We start from the raw sequence: 21,774 nt of genomic DNA on the forward strand, positions 1-21,774 counted from the left end.
CTTATATTTTTTAAGATCTTTGATGTATTTTTCTTGACAAATGAAAATACCATCTTTATGTTGTTTGATTTGTAATCCATAAAAGAATTTTAGTTCTCCCATCATACTCATCCAAATTCACTTTCCATGAGTTTTGAAAAATCATCACACATTTTTTCATTTGTGGCTCCCAAAATAGATTCGATAGAAGAAATTATACCTGCAGGAGCCTTGAAAAAGGAAAGAAAGTAAACCGGAAGCGAAGATAGGACAGATTTCAACAATATCAGACGCCCACCAAAAGACAAGAACCTGTTATTCCACGATGATAAGCGAGCAACAATTCGGTCAACAACGGGCTTCCAAAAACTCAATTTCTTGGCATCCCCACCAATGGGAAGTCCCAAGTAGACAAAAGGAATAGAACCCCTTCTACAATTCATAACCATCGACGCCTCCGCCAACCAAGTTTCATTTACATTGACACCAGTAAGCATACTCTTATGAAAGTTCACCTTCAACCCCGAAATCTCCTCAAACAAAAGCAACACTGCACGCATAGATCGCACATCCCTCCAACTCTTTTCACCTATGATGAGTGTGTCGTCCGCAAACTGAAGATGAGTGAGCCGCACCTCCTCATCTCGGCCTACACCATAACCCCGGAAAAGTTGCGCCTCTACCAAGGCATTCATCAGGATATTAAAACCTTCAACAGCCAGTAAAAATAAGAACGGCGATAAAGGGTCCCCTTGACGAAGGCCCCTCTCAATCATAAACTCATCAGTTGGGCAACCATTGACAAGAATCGAAGCCTTTGCTGTTCCTACACATTCTGAAATCCACTTACGCCACAGTGTTGGAAAATTCATATTTTTCATCACAGAATCAAGATACCGCAAGTCAACCGAGTCGTAGGCCTTTTCAAAATCAACCTTCAACATGAGGAGTTCCGTATACATAGTAGATAAATGATCCCAAACAAACTCATAGAAATGTAAAAAAGGGTCAGAACTCACCCACTGATCTGTTTGGACAAATTTGGCTTGATTGTAATTCAATCATATTAATTCCCTCAACTAACATATACTTATCAAATTATTACAGCAACTAACACTTTCTAACTCTGAACTGGAGGCTGGCCTGCTAAACAATGCAACTATATTTATAACATGTTCTTTTAATCCAGGTTTCCCCCTTAAGGTGGCCACGCTTTTGGAAAATACTGTGACCACCGGAAGAGTTTAACAGGAATAAATGATTGGAATCAGTAATTAACACCTGATAAAATATGAGTAGTAGATAGCTATTCAGGAAAATCAGTCATCTTTAGGAATTTGACCATTCACCATATATGAGAAACTGATGAATAGTAGTACTCCTATAATATATGCTTTTAGTTAGTTGTTATAGTGTTTGTTTGTTAGTGAAAGTCTCAAGAGATGAGAGGTCTATAGATAGAAACTAATGCAGCAGAATTAGTAAGCAGTAACTGAGTAACGCATAATTTGTACGAGAATTCATGCACTTCCAAATCTGCTAGAGTTGTACAAAAAGGAGTTCTTCAATAAAATTCTGTTCCGTCAATCTTGACCCTAGATCAAATATTTCATGTCTCCGCATTAAGCTGATGAACTAGATTATCAGTTCAGGTTTATAGACATCTGCAAAATCAATGAAGATGATGTACATTCTCCAACAGATTCCTGGCAGCACATGACTCTAGCTCGAGCTTGAGTCAGAAAGAAACTTGAATATGGCTTGACTAAAATTTGAGTCAATTATTTTCTAGTTAAGCTGAGATAGCATGTTTTAATATCAGAATTAAGATTGCATCTACATTGGTGAATACAGTCCAGCTTAACTGGCATTCTTTTAACTAGCTTTGCATTATAATGAATGAAAGGAAAGAGAATCTGAAAAATAAGTTTCTGCAAGTTCTGGAAAACAGCAAAATTAAGGTAACTAGGGCTATTATTTTATAGAGAAGGATAAAAATAGATATTCTCAGTATTATTCAAGAGTAATGAACAAATCAAATGAATTAAAAACCACACTAACTGTCTAATGCTACCCAAAACAACCCCCTGCATCCATTTCACACTTTAAAAACCCTACATGCCCTTTCTCCTTAAAAAGACCTTCAACAATCTTCATCATACATCGCAACAATTTTTGGTCCCTAGTCCAGTACCCTCCCCCCTACCCATGCCTCTTTGAATCCCAACCCTAGTCCTCTTCCCATCCCCCTCTCCTCCAATAAGTTGTACTCAGGACCAACTGTGCACACCTCAACCCCTTATATATAGTCCTTCACCATTAACTCCCTTTCTCCACACCCACTAGAACAATTGCTCACCCCTTTAACAGTCTTTCAACACAATGTATACTTTTAACAGTTTTCAACATTGAAAGTCAAACATATCTCAATTCTCAATATTGTTCAACCCCACTCAACTGCTGATTAAGCAAATGAGTTTAAGTTATTCTAGGTTTCTAATATCAATGTCTCTTGGTAAAATTAAATAAATAAAACTGAAATTCAAACCCCAAACTGATTTAGATTTATGAAAGAGATTCAACATACATCTATAATGAAACCAGAACCCATGCATACAATAGATGCATAATAAAAGTAAAGTAATGGACAGCATCAAGGTTGCACAGCCTCCAAAAGTTTCTCATAAACTTGTCTAGCAGTGAGATCCTCCACCTGAAATGATGGTGAAAATTGGCATTAGTATATATGTTTGTTGAGAAATACTTACTACTTGGTTAAGTTGAAGAAGACATGACTCACCACAAGAAGCTTTGACTTGTTATTCCATCCTCTCTGAAGAGTCATTTGACTCAATCTTAAACCTAAAACCTTTCCCATAAACTCCAAAAGTTCATTGTTAGCTTCTCCACGAGCAGCAGGAGCAGCTACAGTGACACGAACATCATCAGCATTTACTCTGGTGATTGCGGAGCGGTGAGCACGATCCTCAACTTCAATAGCAAGTTGAACAAGACCACCTTCAAGAGTGGAAATGCAGGGTGGAACGGGAGCATCCTGTGGGTTGGTTTCAGCAGCAACAGTACTGAGTGCTTGGTCAAGAACATAAATGAAAGAGGAAGAATCGAAGTCTTGTTCAGAGCGATAGCATACAAAGAGACCGCAACCGATGCAATTCATGCGGAATTGTTTCTCGAGTTTGCCTTGGCCACGCTTTAAGAGAACGTTGCCAGCTTCGTGAATATTGAATCTTGCAAGATGTTTGGTCTTATCCAAAACGTAAGCTCTGTCGGTGTTTCTTCGAGGCATTTTCTGCAACTGGGTATCTGCGATTGCAATTAGGTTACAAGTTTCAATTCAGAACGAAGAGAAGAGAATAAATTAACACACTAACCAGTGATGAGAACATGGGACCCACAGTGTTTGCAGTAATAAACGAAGAGATCGGAGTGTGGGCCCTCAGGAGCTGCATCTTCGCTTGAGTATGTATGGGTCGTCCTCTTCGGCATTCTCTTCTCTTTCCCTTCCTTCCTTGCTGCAACTAACTCCCTCTCTATTTTATTTATTCATTCATTCATTCTCTATTACACTAAAATAATTAGTTATTTTTACACTAAAATAATTAGTTAATTAGTAAAGCTTATTACAAGTAGAGAAATGATTAGTTATTTTTACGCTAAAATAATTTCATTAATTTTTACAAAACCTGACTATATTAAGAAGGATTTACATCACTGTGTATAATAATAATTTTTAAATAACACCTATAAAACTCTCAAAGCATAAGAAACAACATGACATAAACACAAACACATAGTGCGCAATCCCCAAAAGATTTTTCATGAAAACCCATTCCCTATTGCTAAAATTGAATTATCAAACCCCATTATTATAGACCTTATAACACTACTCAATCCACTAATCAAAATAAAACAAAAACAAAACCATTTCATAGAGACATAAACACAAACACCTAGAGAGCAATCACCAAAAGAAAGAGAAAAGAGAGAATGGAATAGATGAAACAGCAGAATAAGAGAGAGATAGAAGAGAAGAGACTAAGAGAGAAAAATAAAACCATAGAAAGAACCAAAAACTCACCTGTTGAGATAGAAGAAAACGGCCGGCGCGAGCAGTTAGACGGTGGCCAACAAAGTGGACGGCTGCGACTTCGGTAGAAAAAGTGGAAACCCTAATTTTTTAGGAAGGAGACGATGAAACTAATTTGTGTGGTGTGGGGGTACTGGTATTGGCAACAACAATAAAGGAGATCTATACAATATTATATATATATAAAGAAAACTACCCCTTTCAGCACACTTTTGGGTTGGACTTTTCTTTACAAAAATACCCTTAATTTTTACTTTTAATCTTAAATACAAATAACGCATGTAACAAATAGATAATAATAAATTTAATTTAAGGAGGTAACTTACAAACAATTCCTTATGAACTGTTCTAACTGTTAGCCAATTATAAAATAACACGTGGATTACTAATTCATGTCACTAATCGTCTCCGTTAACCCTCTTTTACCCCCGTTAACCACATATCAAAATCACAAAAAACTAGCACAAAACAAAAACTCATGTTACTTTTTTATCAACTAATTTTATGTTGTACATCTGTGTTGTTCCCCTCAATACATCCGACAAAGATTGCCAAGTATTTTCATATCCCATCCACACAAAAATAGTATTTCAATATTATTTTATTACTTCCACAAAAAACAGTATTTCCATATTATTTTATTGTTTTATTAATATAAGTTACTCTTCCTTAACCTTTGATAAATTGTAACAAACGTGAGAAAAAATAATGGTAAAAATTGGACTTTAAATCCTCTAAATAAAGATTAGTAACAAACGGGAGCAAAAAATAATGTTAAAGATTGAACTTTAAATCCTCTAAAAATAAGATTGGTAACAAACATGAGCAAAAAATATAGTTAAAGATTAAACTTTAAATCCTCTAAAAAAAATTTAGCAACAAACGTGAGTAAAAAATAATGTTAAAGATTGGACTTTAAATCGTCAAAAAAAAAAATTAGTAACAAACGTGAGCAAAAAAATAATAATGTTAAAGATTGGACTTTAAATACTCTAAAACAATATTAGTAACAAACGTGAGCAAAAAATAATGTTAAAGATTGGACTTTAAATATTCTGAAGAAAAAAAAAGATTAGTAACAAACATGAGCAAAATATAATATTAAAGATTGGACTTTAAATCCTCTAAAAAAAAATTAGAAACAAACGTGAGGAAAAAATAATGTTAAAGATTGAACTTTAAATCCTCTAAAAAAAGATTGGTAACAAATGTGAGCAAAAAATATTGTTAAAGAATGGACTTTAAATCCTCTAAAGAAAAGCTTAGTAACAAAAATGAGCAAAAAATATTGTTAAAGATTGGACTTTAAATCCTCTAAAAAAAATAATAGTAACAAACGTGAGCAAAAAATAATGTTAAAAATTGGACTTTAAATCCTCTAAAAAAATATTAGTAACAAACGTGAGCAAAAAATAATAATGTTAAGGATTGAACTTTAAATACTCTAAAAAAAGATTAGTAACAAACGTGAGCAAAAAATAATGTTAAAGATTGGGCTTTAAATCTTCTTAAAAAATATTAGTAGCAAAAGTGAACAAAATATAATGTTAAAGATTGGACTTTAAATCTTCTAAAAAAAGATTAGTAACAAACGTGAGCAAAAAATAATGTTAAAGATTGAACTTTAAATCCTCTAAAATATTAATTATGAATCAGTTTCCAGGAGAAGAACATAATTTGTTGTTCTTTGACGAGGTTGAAGGGGATACTCATAACTTATATCAATATGAATTCCTAAACTCAATTGCTCAAGGAATTATTTCAGCACATATTTTAAAGGTAAAAAAAGGTGCACCTTTGATGTTGTTGCGAAACATAGACCCTAGATATGGCTTGTGTAATGAGACATGATTGTTATGTCGTGGTTTATTTAAGAATATGTTGGATGTGGAAATCCTAACAGGAAGCAATGTTGTAAAAGAGTATTCTTTCCCAAAATTAAATTAAAATAAATGTGAATTCATGACTTCCCTTTGTGCTTAGTAGAAAACAGTTTTCTGTTAGACTAAGTTTTGCTATTATCATAAATAAGTAACAAAGGCAGACCGTTCACAATGTCGGAATCTATCTTCAACGACATGTTTTCAACCATGGTCAATTATATGTAGTTTTATCAAGAGGAGTTTCTCAAATTTCAAAAAAAAGTTCTCATTAAAGAAGGAAAAATAGAAGGAGAAGATGGAGACTTTACAAAAAATGTAGTTTTTAAAGATATTCTTTTATCGTAGTTATAACAATGTTTCTTTTACATAACATGTCATTTATACATGTATGTTATGATGTTACTAATTACTATTAGAATAAACAATAAATGATCATTATTTTATCTTAATTTTATATGCAGGCAAACTAAAATATATCGAGTTCAAAAATAATTTTGTTATATGTCTTGACAATATTTTGTTTATAAATCAATATATCAATAATTTTCATTAATATTTTTAAATTTAAAAATTTTAACAAAAATTATTCAAACAAACATAATAAAATAATCACATGCGTTAGCGCAATAGAAAGAGCGGACAGACGGGCACGATAGTGCCCGTCTTTCCGCTAGTAGAAATAAAGAAAACTAACGTAGTACTATTCATATAAAATAATGTTTTTTTCTTGTTTTAAACGTAGTACTATTCATATAAAATAATGTTTTTTTCTTGTTTTTTTTTAGGGTTAAATATGTTTTTGGTCCCTACATTTTACGCGATTTTGATAATAGTCCCTACCTTTCAATAAATGTTTTTAAAATCCCTATATTTTTTCTTTGTTAGTGCAATTGGTCCCTGTCATCAGTGCCATGTTGATGAAACGCAAGCCATCATAATAAGTTGATAGACGTTTGGCAAGTGCACCAAATACTATCGAAGTAGTAAAAATATCGATCCCACGAGGACTGTTTTTAACTTCAATAATTCAATTGCGTTATAGAAATAGGATGTGTAAAGTTTATTTAGGTTTTGCCACTAGGCAGTAGATTTGGTTTGATTTTAATTAAATCAAGAAACAGAAAATAAAGATTTGTTAAGAAAATATGGAGAGAGATGAGATCAGATCCGTCGAATCCTCTAAGTTCCCCTAATTGGTCTACTGCACCTATTTGTTATGAATCATCTTCTAATTTACGATGATTAACAAAATAGCCCTAATCAATCCCTTGAGTTAGGACCCTCTTCTTAAACTACAACCCCTAATTCCTTAGGTGGTCTAATAATTCTTGAAGGTTTTACTGAACGTTAACCTATTATCACTAACAAACGATTATCTATTCCTAGACTAACCCTGTTTATTAGAACAATTCAATTAGGTATAAGTCGAAAGCCATGGTCAGTGGTCATTCGTTCTCACAAAATCAAGTTATATGTGAGCAAGATATAAAAAGCATTCAGAACAATTGAATTGAATAAACTAGAATTGAATTCATAAACAAAATAGAGTTTCACAGCAACATGTGTCAATTAGGGTTACAAAGATTCATCTCGGATCTAATCTCTAAGAGATTTAGCTACTCATAATCGAGTTTACAAATAGCATAATCAATGAAATAATTAAAACATACATGAATTGGTAAAAGGTTGAAGAAATCGCCCTTCTAGCCGTCTCTGATGTCTCAAAATCGCACTTTGCTCTCCAAAATTGTAACCCTTGTTCTTCAGATTGAGTGCAGTATTTATAGAAGTCATGGGCCTGACCCGTCAAAATCGCGCCGCGCCATGTATATAGGCGTGCCGCGATTTCCCTCAAACAAGAAGGTTGTTATTTCGCTTCAAAAATTGCAGCACGGCTTGAAATTGGCGTGGCGCGATTTGCTTCAAACAGACTTCAATATTTCAGCTTTTTGCACTCCAGAACAGTATAAATTGCATGAGAACTCTATCAAAATGTCACAATAAGTCCTAAAAATTACGTAATGACAGCATGTCATCACAACCCCAAACTTAAACCATTCCTTGTCCTCAAGGAATTTGCTTGCAACAGTGACAAATAACAGTAAAATAATAGTTACCTGACAAAACGATAGTACCAAAAAGTTCATTCTCCTTCTAGCTAAAGATGAGCTAGTTTGACTTGTTCGCATCCACCAACTCACAACTCCTCGCATCAAATTGAAATAGGGTTCTACCAGTCGACTTGCAGGTCTACATATTACCATACGCTTGAAAAGTTTCTAAACATCAATCAAAGTCAATATCATTACACACTTTTGAGGTCTTTAGGGTTATAACGGGGCTTAGGTTAAAGGTGGGATATATTTGGATAAGTAGGCTACACAAAATTTGAGTTAGGCATTCCTACGGAAGTTAAGCACAAAATTCAATCCAACACATTCATTCACCTCATAGAACAACAATTGCAAAGGTACTAGAGAATATTTATAACAGTTGGGACAATCGAGTTTGAAGTTACTCAGATTTTCAATGTTTTGTCCCTTTTTTCATCATTCAATTTCATTCATTTTTTTTTGATACACCATTTTTTGTGTGTGTATTTTTCATGATAAAGTTCATTCTTTGTTCTCTTATTCTCTAGTACCCCCACCCCAAACTTAGTTGGTTGCAAATTCCAATAGCAACCCCAAACTTAATCTTTAGCAACATTCTACAATGCCTTAACTCATAAAATACATTAAGGGACAAGTCCTAAAAGTCTCTAGGCTTGTAATGTAGTTTGTCACCAAACAAAAAGTTCTAATCCTACCGGCTCACAATTGGTTAAGAAAGGATAAATTCAACAAATTAAAACAGGGTAGGCTTAAAAAAGGCTCACAGGACCAAGCACTTTTGCCTCAGTGTGTAATTAACAAAGACCAATCAATAATAGAGAAACAATGCAAGTTCTAGAAATGTAGTTGCATGGAAAACTAATCTAAATATAAGTAAATTGAAAAACAAAATTTGGCAATGAACCTTATGGCTGAGATTTCTGGGAGTATGTGACTACCTAGCAACGCCGTACACTTCGCCTTTGAATCAAGTCACCCCTCCTTTAGAACTTTTGGAATACCGTTTCATCAAACAACTGTTACTAAACTGGAATAGGTCACATGAATCAAAACAAATTCATTAATTTAACAAGTGCAGGAGCAATTACAATAGGGAAATAAGTTCAATGGACTTTTGACATTAAAGGGAAAATAAAAACAATATGAATCGAAAACAAAGTAAATCTAGTGGGTTGCCTCCCACTCAGCGCTTCTTTATCGTCACTAGCTTGACTGCTAAGGATCCTCAGAGGTCCTTCAGAATGAGTCCCACCCTTTCTTTTGGTAGGTCGCCACCTAGGTATGGTTTAAATCTTTATCCATTCACTTTGAAACTTCGATCTCCTTCAGGTGTCACTAGTTCAACAGCTTCATATGGTGACACACTTTTGACCAAGAATGGTCCAGACCATTTTGACTTGAGCTTCCCAGGAAACAGCTTCAACCTGGAATTATACAACAAAACTAGTTGTCCACAGTTAATATCCCTAGGCACTAAGTTTTTTTCATGATACCTTTTTGTCCTGGCTTTATAGATGAGCGCATTTTCATACGCTCTAAGCCTCATCTCCTCAAGTTCATTAAGTTTCAAAATTCTTTTCTTACCAGCGGCTACTTGATCAAAATTTAAGGCCTTAATGGCCCAATAAGCTTTATGTTCTAGCTCGACTGGAAGATGACATGCCTTCCCATAGACTAGCTGATAGGGTGAAAACCCAAGATGGGTCTTAAAGGCTGTCCTATATGCCCACAGTGCGTCATCTAATTTCCTAGACCAATCTTTCCTATTTGACGCCACTGTCTTCTCCAGAATCTGTTTCAGCTGTCGGTTTGAAACCTCTACTTGACCACTAGTTTGTGGGTGATAGGGAGTTGCAACTTTGTGCTTAATGTTATACTTTTTGAGCACATTTTCAAGAAAATTATTGCAAAAATGCTTCCCCCCATCACTAATCAATACTCTAGGGGTTCCAAACCTAGTGAAAATATTCTTTTGAAGGAAGTTGACAACAGTTTTGGCATCATTAGCAACACATGGTATCGCTTCAACCCACTTTGTGACATAATCAACACAGACTAGAATATGGAGATAAGAGTAAGAGGAAGGGAATGGTCCCATAAAATCAATACCCCAACAGTCAAATGGTTCAACTTCAATGATTCCTTTTAGGGGCATTTCATTCCTCTTTGATATGTTACATGTCCTTTGGCATCTGTCACATCTTGTGACAAAGTCGTGGCAATCTTTGAAAAGGGTGGGCCACCAGAATCCACTTTGCAAAACTTTTGCAACTGTTCTTTCTCCACTGTGGTGGCCTCCATAAGCTGAGCTATGGCAATGCCACATGATACTATGTGCTTCCTCACCTGCAACACAACGTCTAATCAAACCGTCAGTACCTACCTTAAACAGATAAGGGTCATCCCACAAGTAGTGGTTTGCATCTTTGAAGAACTTTTTCCTCTGAGGGTAGGTCAGATCATCAGGAACTATGTTGTCAGCCTTAAAGTTCGCCATGTCAGCAAACCAAGGCCTTTCTCCAATAGCAAACAGCTGTTCATTGGGGAACTCGGCCTTGATGGCCTTCTCCTTCTTTGTCACCTCATCATTCTCCAGCCTTGAGAGGTGGTCAGCTACCACGTTCTCGACTCCCTTCTTGTCACGAATCTCAAGATCAAATTCTTGCAATAATAGGATCCACCTCAACAATCGAAGCTTTGAATCCCCTAGTCAAGAGATATTTAAGAGCTGCATGATCTGTAAAAACAATGACTTTGGAGCCTATTAGATAAGAACGAAATTTTTCCAATGCAAAGATTACGGCAAGCAATTCCTTTTCAGTGGTGGAATAGTTAACTTGATTTTCATTTAAAACCTTGCTTGCATAGTAAATTGCATGGAAAAATTTGTTCTTGCGTTGGCCTAGGACTGCACCAACAGCATAATCACTTGCATCACACATAAGTTCAAAAGGTAAATCCCAATATGGTGTAATGATTATTGGTGCAGTCACCAACTTGTTTTTAATCAAAGAAAAAGCATTTAGACATTCAGAATCAAAATTAAACTCGTTTTCTTTGACTAAGAGGTTACAGAGGGGTTTGGAAATTTTAGAAAAGTCTTTTATGAACCGCCGATAGAAACCGGCATGCCCCAAGAAACTCCTCACTCCTTTAACATTAACGGGTGAAGGAAGTTTCTCTATAACCTCTATCTTAGCTTGGTCCACCTCAATGCCTTTAGCACTTATTTTATGCCCCAAAACTATACCTTCAGTTACCATAAAATGACATTTTTCCCAATTCAAAACAAGGTTAGTTTCGGTGCATCTTTTAAGTACAACATTCAAATGGAACAAGCATTGATCAAAAGACTTACCAAAAACAGAAAAGTCGTCCATAAACACCTCAATGTTCTTCTCTATCATATCAGGGAAGATGGAGAGCATACACCTTTGAAAGGTCGCCGGCGCATTACACAGCCCAAAGGGCATTCTTCGATAAGCAAACACGCCAAATGGACAAGTGAAGGCAGTCTTTTCTTGATCTTCCGGAGCCACTGCAATTTGATTATACCCCGAATACCCATCCAAGAAGCAATAAAAGGCTTGGCCAGCCAATCTCTCAATCATTTGATCCATGAATGGTAATGGAAAGTGGTCCTTTCTTGTTGCGGTATTCAACCTCCAGTAGTCTATACACATTCTCCAACCAGTTACGGTGCGGGTGGGTATCAATTCATTTTTTTCATTAGCCACCACCGTCATTCCTCCTTTCTTAGGCACCACGTGAACTGGACTTACCCATGAACTATCTGAGATAGGGTAGATCATGCCTGCATCTAGTAACTTCAGCACCTCTTTCTTCACCACTTCCTTCATTGTTGGGTTAAGTCTCCTTTGAGGTTGAACCACCGGTTTGTATTCAGCCTCCATGTGTATTTTGTGCATGCAATAAGCTGGACTAATACCCTTCAAATCAGAAATGTTCCACCCCAAAGCTCCTTGATTGTCTCTTAACACCCTCATTAATTTTTCTTCTTCCAAAGGTGTCAAGGTATTGCTGATGATTACTGGTTTAGAGGCGTCTTTAGTGAGAAAAACATACTTCAAGTGAGAAGGGAGTTCTTTTAATTCTGGATTTTTCTCTCTTTCTCCACTCAAAATAGGAGCATCCATAGAGTACTTACCCATTAATTCTTCTATTTTTACCGGTCCCAACTCCTGCTTGCTTGCTTCTAGTTGCTTGACACAATCACTTACTTCAAGATCTTCATCATCACCACAACTTGCTATAGAATTCACAATTGCACGTTCAAGAGGTTGTGTTGGTTGATGTTCACAAGAGTCATCTTCAATTATTTCTTCAACAATGTCAATCCGGTAACACTTGGGATTTTCATCTTTGTGCTTCATGGCCTCAAATATATTAAACACGACTTGCTCCTTATGGAATCTCAACATTAGCTCTCCTTTCTCAATGTCTATCAAAGCACGACCAGTTGCAAGGAAAGGTCTTCCTAGAATGAGTGGCATTTCTTCATCTTCAGCCATATCTAAGATCACAAAATCTGCCGGAAACACCAAATCATTAACTTTGACGAGCACATCTTCAAGCACACCGAAAGGATAAGAAATTGACCGATCAGCTAAAGTAATGGTCATTCTTATTGGTTTTGGTTCCCCACACTTAAGCTTCTTCATCATTGAAAGAGGCATCAGGTTGATACTTGCTCCCAAGTCACATAAAGCTCTTCCAACTTCTACCAGTCCAATTAAACAAGGGATAGTGAAAGCTTCAGGATCCTTCAGTTTAGGTGGCAGCTTCTTTTGAAGAATAACACTACAATTCTCAGAAAGTGCTATGTTCTCATCATCCTTAGGCTTCCTTCTTTTAGTCAACAAGTCTTTCATGAATTTAGCATACAACGACATTTGATCGAGAGCTTCACCGAAAGGAATGTTCACCTGAAGTTGTGAGAAAAGTTGCATGAACTTCTTGAATTGACCTTCATCCTTTTCTTTCTTCTTTGAAAGGTGAGGGTATGGAAGCTTCACATATGATGGAACAACTTGTGGTTTATCTCCATCTTTCAAGATTTGACTTGTAACGCCCCATTTTTATTCTAATATTTTAGTAGATGTGTGAATATTTTATATATGACTTTAATTGCTATATAAATGATTTTATGTGAAATATATGTTTTATATGATTTTTATATGAAATATGTTATGATGCAATTTTATTATATGAATATTGGGGTTGTGTATTATTTAAATGAATGTTGTTATTATTTGATAGAAATAATATGAGAAATAGAAATATTATAGAAATAGTATTTATTTTTGGTTAATGGGAATTAAGTGGAAATTAATAGAAATTAAGGGAGTTGGGTGAGAAAAGAAAAGAGAGATATTTTTGAAGTAAAAAGAAAGGAAAAGGGAGAGAAACATTTTCACGTGAAAACATTAGAAGAAAACTGCTTTTGGAGAGAAAACCTAGAAGAGGCAAAGAGAGAGCTAGGAAGGAATCGATTGCGGTAGCTTGTCGTTTGGTGTTGCTGAATTAAGGTAAGGGTGGGATTCCTTTCAATAATCTTGATGTATAATTTGAAAATTGATGAAATTGTTGTTCTTGAGTTTAGGGTTTGAGAGGTTATGTTAGATGATAATTTATAATAAAACATGTTGTTTAATTGTATGAATATAGGTTGTTTTACCCCTATGATGTATACTAAACCTGTAAACATGTTTGTAAACCAATTTGGGTGATTAAGGGATCAAAGCTAGGATTTTTGGGGTGAAACTATGTTGAAATCGCAGCATTTTTCTGAAATCTGAAGCAGGACGCGAAAGCGTCGCATTAGCGTCCAGAAAGCGTCTACACCTTGTAGCTGCCCAGAAATTTTTGTGGAGGACGCGAAAGCGTCCTTTTCACGCGAAAGCGTCCTACCAAATTGTTGAGGACGCGAAAGCGTCCCATTAGCGTGCAGAAAGCGTCCTCATCCTGAGTTACGACATTTTGGACGCGAAAGCGTCCTTCTGTCGCGAAAGCGTCCTGTCCCTTTTTGTAGAGGACGCGAAAGCGTCCTTCTGTCGCGAAAGCTTCCTGTCCCTTTTTGTAGAGGACGCGAAAGCGTCCTTCTGTCGCGAAAGCGTCCCTGGTCCTGTACGACCATTTTCTGAATTTTGTTTAGAGCACTAGGGGTCTATTCTAAATATTTTAATAGGTTCCCTTGATTTATTAAGCCATGTTTATGAAGTGGATATATTATTATCGAATGTTGTACTATATGAAATGTATGTGTAAGCACTTTTGTATAATAAAAGTTGTTGTTCCATTGTCGAAGTTGTTGTATCGTCTAATGTCGAAGTTGGGGAGTGTGTCATAATTGTTTTAGGCACATACGTTGTTGTCGTTGTTGTTGTTGTCGTTGTTGAAGTTGTATGTTGATATACACAAGTTGAGTCCATTTGCATACTCAAATCTGTTGGGGGCTTATGCCCTGGAATGTTCATCATTCACCCGTTGGGGGCTCATGCCCTGGAATGTTTATCATTCACTTGTTGGGGGCTTATGCCTTGGGATGCTTTAACCATCCAATTTGTTGGGGGCTTATGCCCTGGAATGCTTAGCATTCAACGCGCGTAGATTGGTACCACCTGCATGATGCATTAGTTGTTGTTGTCGTTGTAGCATTGTCGAGTTGTTGTCGTTGTCGAATTGTCGAGTTGTTGTCGTTGTCGAATTGTCGAGTTGTTGTCGTTGTCGAATTGTCGAGTTATCGGTGTCGTTGTGGATAATGTTGTTGTTGTTGTTGTTGTTGTACCTTGTTGCTGAAAATGATTATGTTGTTGTTATATGTATTCTTTATATACATTATTAATAATGCATGTTGTGATATATTGTTATTTTCATTAATTTGATGAATTATATATTATCATTATTGGATAAGTTTCTCACCCCTTCTGCGTATATGTTGCCTCGACCGTGGGTAATGTGCAGGTAATGATGGCTTGTAGGTTGATTGGCTCAAGTGTCTAGGGCTCTGATACATATTAGGATGGGGATCGTCGCGAGTGTCTTCTCATTTCTTTTATGTATCACATATTTTGGAAAAGACTTGCTATTAGTATAAAGTTGAATTATGTTGTGGCCTTGTGCCAAGACTTTTATTGATGTTGAATTTGGTTGAATTTATATTTTAAAGAATTATTCCACTGCAGTTTGTAAGATAATTTAAATGTCGGTTTTAAATAAATAGACAATTTTCTATTATGAAATTTTGAAAAGTAGTGTGACACTCCGTTGTGTGATTACTCTGATTTTATTTATTAATATTAATTTGTTGGGAGAACGGGGTGTTACAATTGGTATCAGAGCAGGTCGGTCCGTCCGACCAATTAGTAGAGTCGTGTCGAGCCATGTAGAGTTGTTTGACAATTTATATTGTCTCAGTTGTGCTGATTTTTGTTGTTATGTAGATTAGAGCGCTGGAGGCTGCGAATATTATCTGTTACAAGAGAAATAGAATGGCTGGAAGAAACGATGCTGCGGTGGCTGCTGCATTGGAAGCTGTGGCCCAAGCTATAGGACAACAACAGAATGCTGGTGCTGGTGTTAATGCTGATGTAAGAATGTTGGAAGCCTTTCTGAGGAATCATCCTCCTACTTTCAAAGGAAGGTACGACCCTGATGGAGCACAGACATGACTCAAAGAGGTTGAAAGAGTTTTCAGGGTTATGCAATGCACTGATGACCAGAAGGTGCGTTTTGGTACGCACATGCTAGCTGAGGAAGCTGATGACTGGTGGGTGAGTCTCTTACCTGAATTAGAGCAAGGTGATGCAGTTGTGACTTGGGCTGTGTTTAGGAGGGAGTTCCTAAACAGATATTTCCCTGAGGATGTTCGTGGAAGGAAAGAGATTGAGTTTCTTGAGCTAAAGCAAGGAAACATGTCGGTGACAAAGTATGCAGCCAAGTTTGTGGAGTTGGCTCAGTTCTATCCACATTATACTGGAGACAATGCTGAATTTTCTAAGTGCATAAAGTTTGAGAATGGTTTGCGTGCTGATATTAAACGAGCCATTGGTTACCAACAGATCCGTGACTTTTCTGCTTTGGTGAGCAGATGCAGAATCTATGAAGATGATACGAAAGCTCACTACAAGGTGATGAGTGACCGTAGGGGTAAAGGACAGCAGAGTCGTCCGAAGCCTTACAGTGCCCCTGCTGACAAGGGCAAACAGAGGATGCCTGAGGAAAGGAGACCCAAAGGAAGAAATGTTCAAGCTGAGATAGTTTGTTACAAGTGTGGTGAGAAAGGCCACAAGAGTAATGCATGTACTCAACAGGATGAGAAGAAGTGTCATCGTTGTGGCAAGAAAGGACATATGATGGCTGAGTGCAAGCGTGGAGACATGGTTTGCTTCAATTGTGATGAAGAGGGTCACATTAGTTCTCAGTGCAAGAATCCTAAGAAGACTCAGACTAGTGGAAAAGTGTTTGCATTGGCCGGTACACAAACGGCTAATGAAGATCGACTTATCAGAGGTACTTGTTTCTTTAATGGTACTCCTTTAATTGCTATTATTGATACTGGTGCTACACATTGTTTCATTGCTGTTGATTGTGCAAATAAGTTGGGTCTAGTTATGTCAAGTATGCCTGTGGAAATGGTTGTTGAAACTCCAGCTAAGGGTTCAGTAATCACTTCTCTCGTTTGTCAGAGTTGTCCTATATCCATGTATGGTAGGGATTTTGAAGTTGATATGGTATGTTTGCCGTTGACGGGTATGGATGTGATTCTTGGTATGAACTGGTTGGAATACAACCATGTGCATATTAATTGTTTTAGGAAGACGGTGTACTTTTCTTCTGCTGAAGAAGAGGGTGGAGCGGAATTTTTATCTACCAAGCAACTGAAGCAGTTAGAACATGATGGAGACTTGATGTTTTCCTTGATGGCGTATCTGTCTGTAGAGAACCAGTCGATAATTGATAGATTGCCCGTTGTGAATGAATTTCCTGAAGTTTTCCCTGATGAGATTCCAGATGTGCCACCAGAAAGGGAGGTTGAATTTTCGATCGATCTTGTGCCGGGTACGAAGCCTGTGTCGATGGCTCCTTATCGTATGTCAGCCTCCGAGTTGGCAGAATTGAAGAAGCAGTTGGAAGAATTGCTTGATAAGAAGTTTATAAGACCGAGTGTCTCACCTTGGGGAGCGCCGGTATTGTTGGTGAAGAAGAAGGATGGTAGCATGAGATTGTGCATAGATTACCGTCAGCTTAATAAAGTGACGATAAAGAACAGGTATCCACTTCCGAGAATTGACGACTTGATGGATCAATTAGTGGGTGCTCGTGTGTTTAGTAAAATTGATTTGAGGTCAGGTTATCATCAGATTAAGGTGAAGGATGAAGATATGCAAAAGACGGCATTTAGGACACGGTATGGACACTATGAATATAAAGTGATGCCTTTCGGTGTTACTAATGCGCCTGGAGTGTTCATGGAGTATATGAACAGAATTTTTCATGTTTTTCTGGATAAATTTGTTGTTGTGTTTATTGACGATATTTTGATTTATTCTAAGACTGAAGAAGAGCATGCAGAACATCTGAAGATTGTTTTACAGGTGATGAAAGAAAAGAAATTGTATGCAAAACTGTCAAAGTGCGAGTTCTGGTTAAGTGAAGTAAGTTTCCTTGGCCATATTATTTCTGGTAGTGGTATTGCAGTTGACCCGTCGAAAGTTGAAGCGGTATCGCAATGGGAGACTCCTAAGTCAGTTACGGAGATCAGAAGTTTTCTTGGTTTGGCTGGTTATTACAGAAGATTTATCGAAGGATTTTCGAAGTTGGCACTTCCATTGACTCAGTTGACCTGTAAAGGTAAAGCTTTTGTGTGGGATGCTCAGTGTGAGAATAATTTCAATGAGTTGAAGCGAAGATTGACGACGGCTCCAATTTTGATTTTACCAGAGCCGGATAAACCTTTTGTGGTATATTGTGATGCGTCTAAGTTGGGTTTAGGTGGTGTGCTTATGCAAGATGGCAAAGTAGTGGCTTATGCGTCAAGACAATTGAGAATACATGAGAAGAATTATCCTACACACGATTTAGAGTTGGCTGCTGTGGTTTTTGTGTTGAAAATTTGGAGACACTATTTATACGGTTCCAGATTTGAAGTGTTTAGTGATCATAAGAGTCTGAAATATTTATTTGATCAAAAAGAGTTGAATATGAGGCAGAGAAGGTGGCTAGAGTTGTTGAAGGATTATGATTTTGGTTTGAATTATCATCCGGGTAAAGCCAATGTAGTTGCAGATGCCTTGAGTAGGAAAACGTTGCACATGTCGGCAATGATGGTGAAAGAATTTGAATTACTGGAACAGTTTAGAGACTTGAGTCTTGTTTGTGAATTGGCACCTCAGAGTGTGCAGTTGGGTATGTTGAAAATTAATAATGATTTCCTGAAGAGTATCAAAGAAGCCCAGGAAGTTGATTTGAAATTTGTAGACTTGATGGCTGCTAGTAATCAGAATGCAGATGGTGATTTTCAGGTTGATGATCAAGGAGTGTTGAGATTCCGAGGCAGGATTTGTATCCCTGATAATGATGAATTGAAAAAGTTGATTTTAGAAGAGAGTCACAGAAGTAGCTTGAGTATCCATCCGGGAGCTACAAAGATGTATCATGACTTGAAGAAACTGTTTTGGTGGTCTGGATTGAAGCGTGATGTCGCACAATTTGTTTATGCATGTTTGACTTGTCAGAAATCGAAAGTTGAACATCAGAAGCCTGCTGGTTTGTTGACACCATTAGATGTGCCGGAATGGAAATGGGATGGCATCTCCATGGACTTTGTGACGGGTTTACCAAACACTCAAAGAGGGCATGATGCCATTTGGGTTATTGTCGATAGATTGACGAAGTCGGCACACTTTATTCCGATTAATATCACCTATTCAGTAGCTCAGTTGGCGGAGATCTATATCCATAATATTGTGAAGTTGCATGGTGTCCCATCGAGTATTGTGTCGGATAGAGATCCGAGGTTCACTTCGAGATTTTGGAAGAGCTTGCAAGAAGCTTTGGGCTCTCAGTTGAAGTTGAGTTCAGCGTATCATCCGCAAACAGATGGTCAGTCAGAAAGAACGATTCAATCATTAGAAGACTTGTTGAGGGTGTGTGTACTTGAGCAAGGTGGAGCTTGGGACAGTCACCTACCATTGATAGAGTTCACGTACAACAATAGTTACCACTCGAGTATTGGTATGGCACCTTTTGAAGCTTTATATGGTCGAAGGTGTAGAACTCCTTTATGTTGGTTTGAGTCGGGTGAAAGTGTTGTGTTAGGGCCTGAAATAGTTCAGCAGACTACGGAGAAGGTCAAGATGATAAGAGAGCATATGAAAGCGTCGCAGAGTCAACAGAAGAGCTATCATGACAAGCGTAGGAAGGACCTTGAGTTTCAAGAGGGTGACCATGTGTTCTTGAGAGTCACTCCTATGACCGGTGTGGGTCGTGCATTGAAGTCCAAGAAGCTGACTCCAAAGTTTATTGGTCCTTATCAGATATCTGAGAGAATTGGCACGGTGGCTTATAGAATTGGTTTGCCACCACATCTTTCGAACTTGCATGATGGGTTTCATGTGTCACAACTTCGGAGGTATGTAGCGGATCCTTCACATGTCATTCCTAGAGATGATGTGCAAGTTAGAGACAACCTTACGGTAGAAACTTTACCTTTGAGGATCGATGATCGTAAGGTGAAGACGTTGAGAGGCAAGGAGATACCTCTAGTGAGAGTTGTTTGGGGAGGAGCAGCTGGTGAAAGTCTTACTTGGGAGTTGGAGAGTAAGATGCAGGAGTCTTATCCTGAGTTGTTTACTTGAGGTAATATTTCGAGGACGAAATTCTACAAGTTGGGGAGAGTTGTAACGCCCCATTTTTATTCTAATATTTTAGTAGATGTGTGAATATTTTATATATGACTTTAATTGCTATATAAATGATTTTATGTGAAATATATGTTTTATATGATTTTTATATGAAATATGTTATGATGCAATTTTATTATATGAATATTGGGGTTGTGTATTATTTAAATGAATGTTGTTATTATTTGATAGAAATAATATGAGAAATAGAAATATTATAGAAATAGTATTTATTTTTGGTTAATGGGAATTAAGTGGAAATTAATAGAAATTAAGGGAGTTGGGTGAGAAAAGAAAAGAGAGATATTTTTGAAGTAAAAAGAAAGAAAAAGGGAGAGAAACATTTTCACGTGAAAACATTAGAAGAAAACTGCTTTTGGAGAGAAAACCTAGAAGAGGCAAAGAGAGAGCTAGGAAGGAATCGATTGCGGTAGCTTGTCGTTTGGTGTTGCTGAATTAAGGTAAGGGTGGGATTCCTTTCAATAATCTTGATGTATAATTTGAAAATTGATGAAATTGTTGTTCTTGAGTTTAGGGTTTGAGAGGTTATGTTAGATGATAATTTATAATAAAACATGTTGTTTAATTGTATGAATATAGGTTGTTTTACCCCTATGATGTATACTAAACCTGTAAACATGTTTGTAAACCAATTTGGGTGATTAAGGGATCAAAGCTAGGATTTTTGGGGTGAAACTATGTTGAAATCGCAGCATTTTTCTGAAATCTGAAGCAGGACGCGAAAGCGTCGCATTAGCGTCCAGAAAGCGTCTACACCTTGTAGCTGCCCAGAAATTTTTGTGGAGGACGCGAAAGCGTCCTTTTGACGCGAAAGCGTCCTACCAAATTGTTGAGGACGCGAAAGCGTCCCATTAGCGTGCAGAAAGCGTCCTCATCCTGAGTTACGACATTTTGGACGCGAAAGCGTCCTTCTGTCGCGAAAGCGTCCTGTCCCTTTTTGTAGAGGACGCGAAAGCGTCCTTCTGTCGCGAAAGCTTCATGTCCCTTTTTGTAGAGGACGCGAAAGCGTCCTTCTGTCGCGAAAGCGTCCCTGGTCCTGTACGACCATTTTCTGAATTTTGTTTAGAGCACTAGGGGTCTATTCTAATTATTTTAATAGGTTCCCTTGATTTATTAAGCCATGTTTATGAAGTGGATATATTATTATCGAATGTTGTACTATATGAAATGTATGTGTAAGCACTTTTGTATAATAAAAGTTGTTGTTCCATTGTCGAAGTTGTTGTATCGTCTAATGTCGAAGTTGGGGAGTGTGTCATAATTGTTTTAGGCACATACGTTGTTGTCGTTGTTGTTGTTGTCGTTGTTGAAGTTGTATGTTGATATACACAAGTTGAGTCCATTTGCATACTCAAATCTGTTGGGGGCTTATGCCCTGGAATGTTCATCATTCACCCGTTGGGGGCTCATGCCCTGGAATGTTTATCATTCACTTGTTGGGGGCTTATGCCCTGGGATGCTTTAACCATCCAATTTGTTGGGGGCTTATGCCCTGGAATGCTTAGCATTCAACGCGCGTAGATTGGTACCACCTGCATGATGCATTAGTTGTTGTTGTCGTTGTAGCATTGTCGAGTTGTTGTCGTTGTCGAATTGTCGAGTTGTTGTCGTTGTCGAATTGTCGAGTTGTTGTCGTTGTCGAATTGTCGAGTTATCGGTGTCGTTGTGGATAATGTTGTTGTTGTTGTTGTTGTACCTTGTTGCTGAAAATGATTATGTTGTTGTTATATGTATTCTTTATATAC

At 37.2% G+C, this 21,774-nt stretch overlaps 1 protein-coding gene and 1 pseudogene across 6 annotated transcripts; one reads left to right on the forward strand and one right to left on the reverse strand.

Annotated features, from left to right (window-relative positions):
- Window positions 1-2,366: 2,366 nt before the first annotated feature.
- On the reverse strand, window positions 2,367-4,231 carry LOC146959500 (UPF0235 protein At5g63440). 6 transcript variants are annotated; one of them, XM_085741044.1, is made up of 4 exons: window positions 4,079-4,231; window positions 3,396-3,530; window positions 2,780-3,303; window positions 2,367-2,692 (listed from the first exon to the last, which is right to left on the reverse strand). In XM_085741044.1, exons 2-4 carry the CDS (start codon window positions 3,484-3,486, stop codon window positions 2,633-2,635), a joined length of 675 nt encoding a protein of 224 aa, XP_085597170.1. In that variant the 5' UTR covers window positions 3,487-3,530; window positions 4,079-4,231; the 3' UTR covers window positions 2,367-2,632. The 6 variants fall into 6 exon arrangements, with proteins under 6 accessions (XP_085597170.1, XP_085597167.1, XP_085597169.1 ...); XM_085741041.1 differs by having other exon boundaries at window positions 3,372-3,530; XM_085741043.1 differs by having other exon boundaries at window positions 3,396-3,558.
- Window positions 4,232-15,573: 11,342 nt separating this feature from the next.
- Window positions 15,574-18,162, forward strand: LOC146959501 (uncharacterized; annotated as a pseudogene).
- The last annotated feature ends 3,612 nt before the right edge of the window (window positions 18,163-21,774 follow it).

Source organism: Medicago sativa, chromosome 1, assembly GCF_051527215.1.
Source record: "Medicago sativa cultivar Bolivia chromosome 1, Bolivia_mono, whole genome shotgun sequence".
NCBI lineage: Eukaryota > Viridiplantae > Streptophyta > Magnoliopsida > Fabales > Fabaceae > Medicago > Medicago sativa.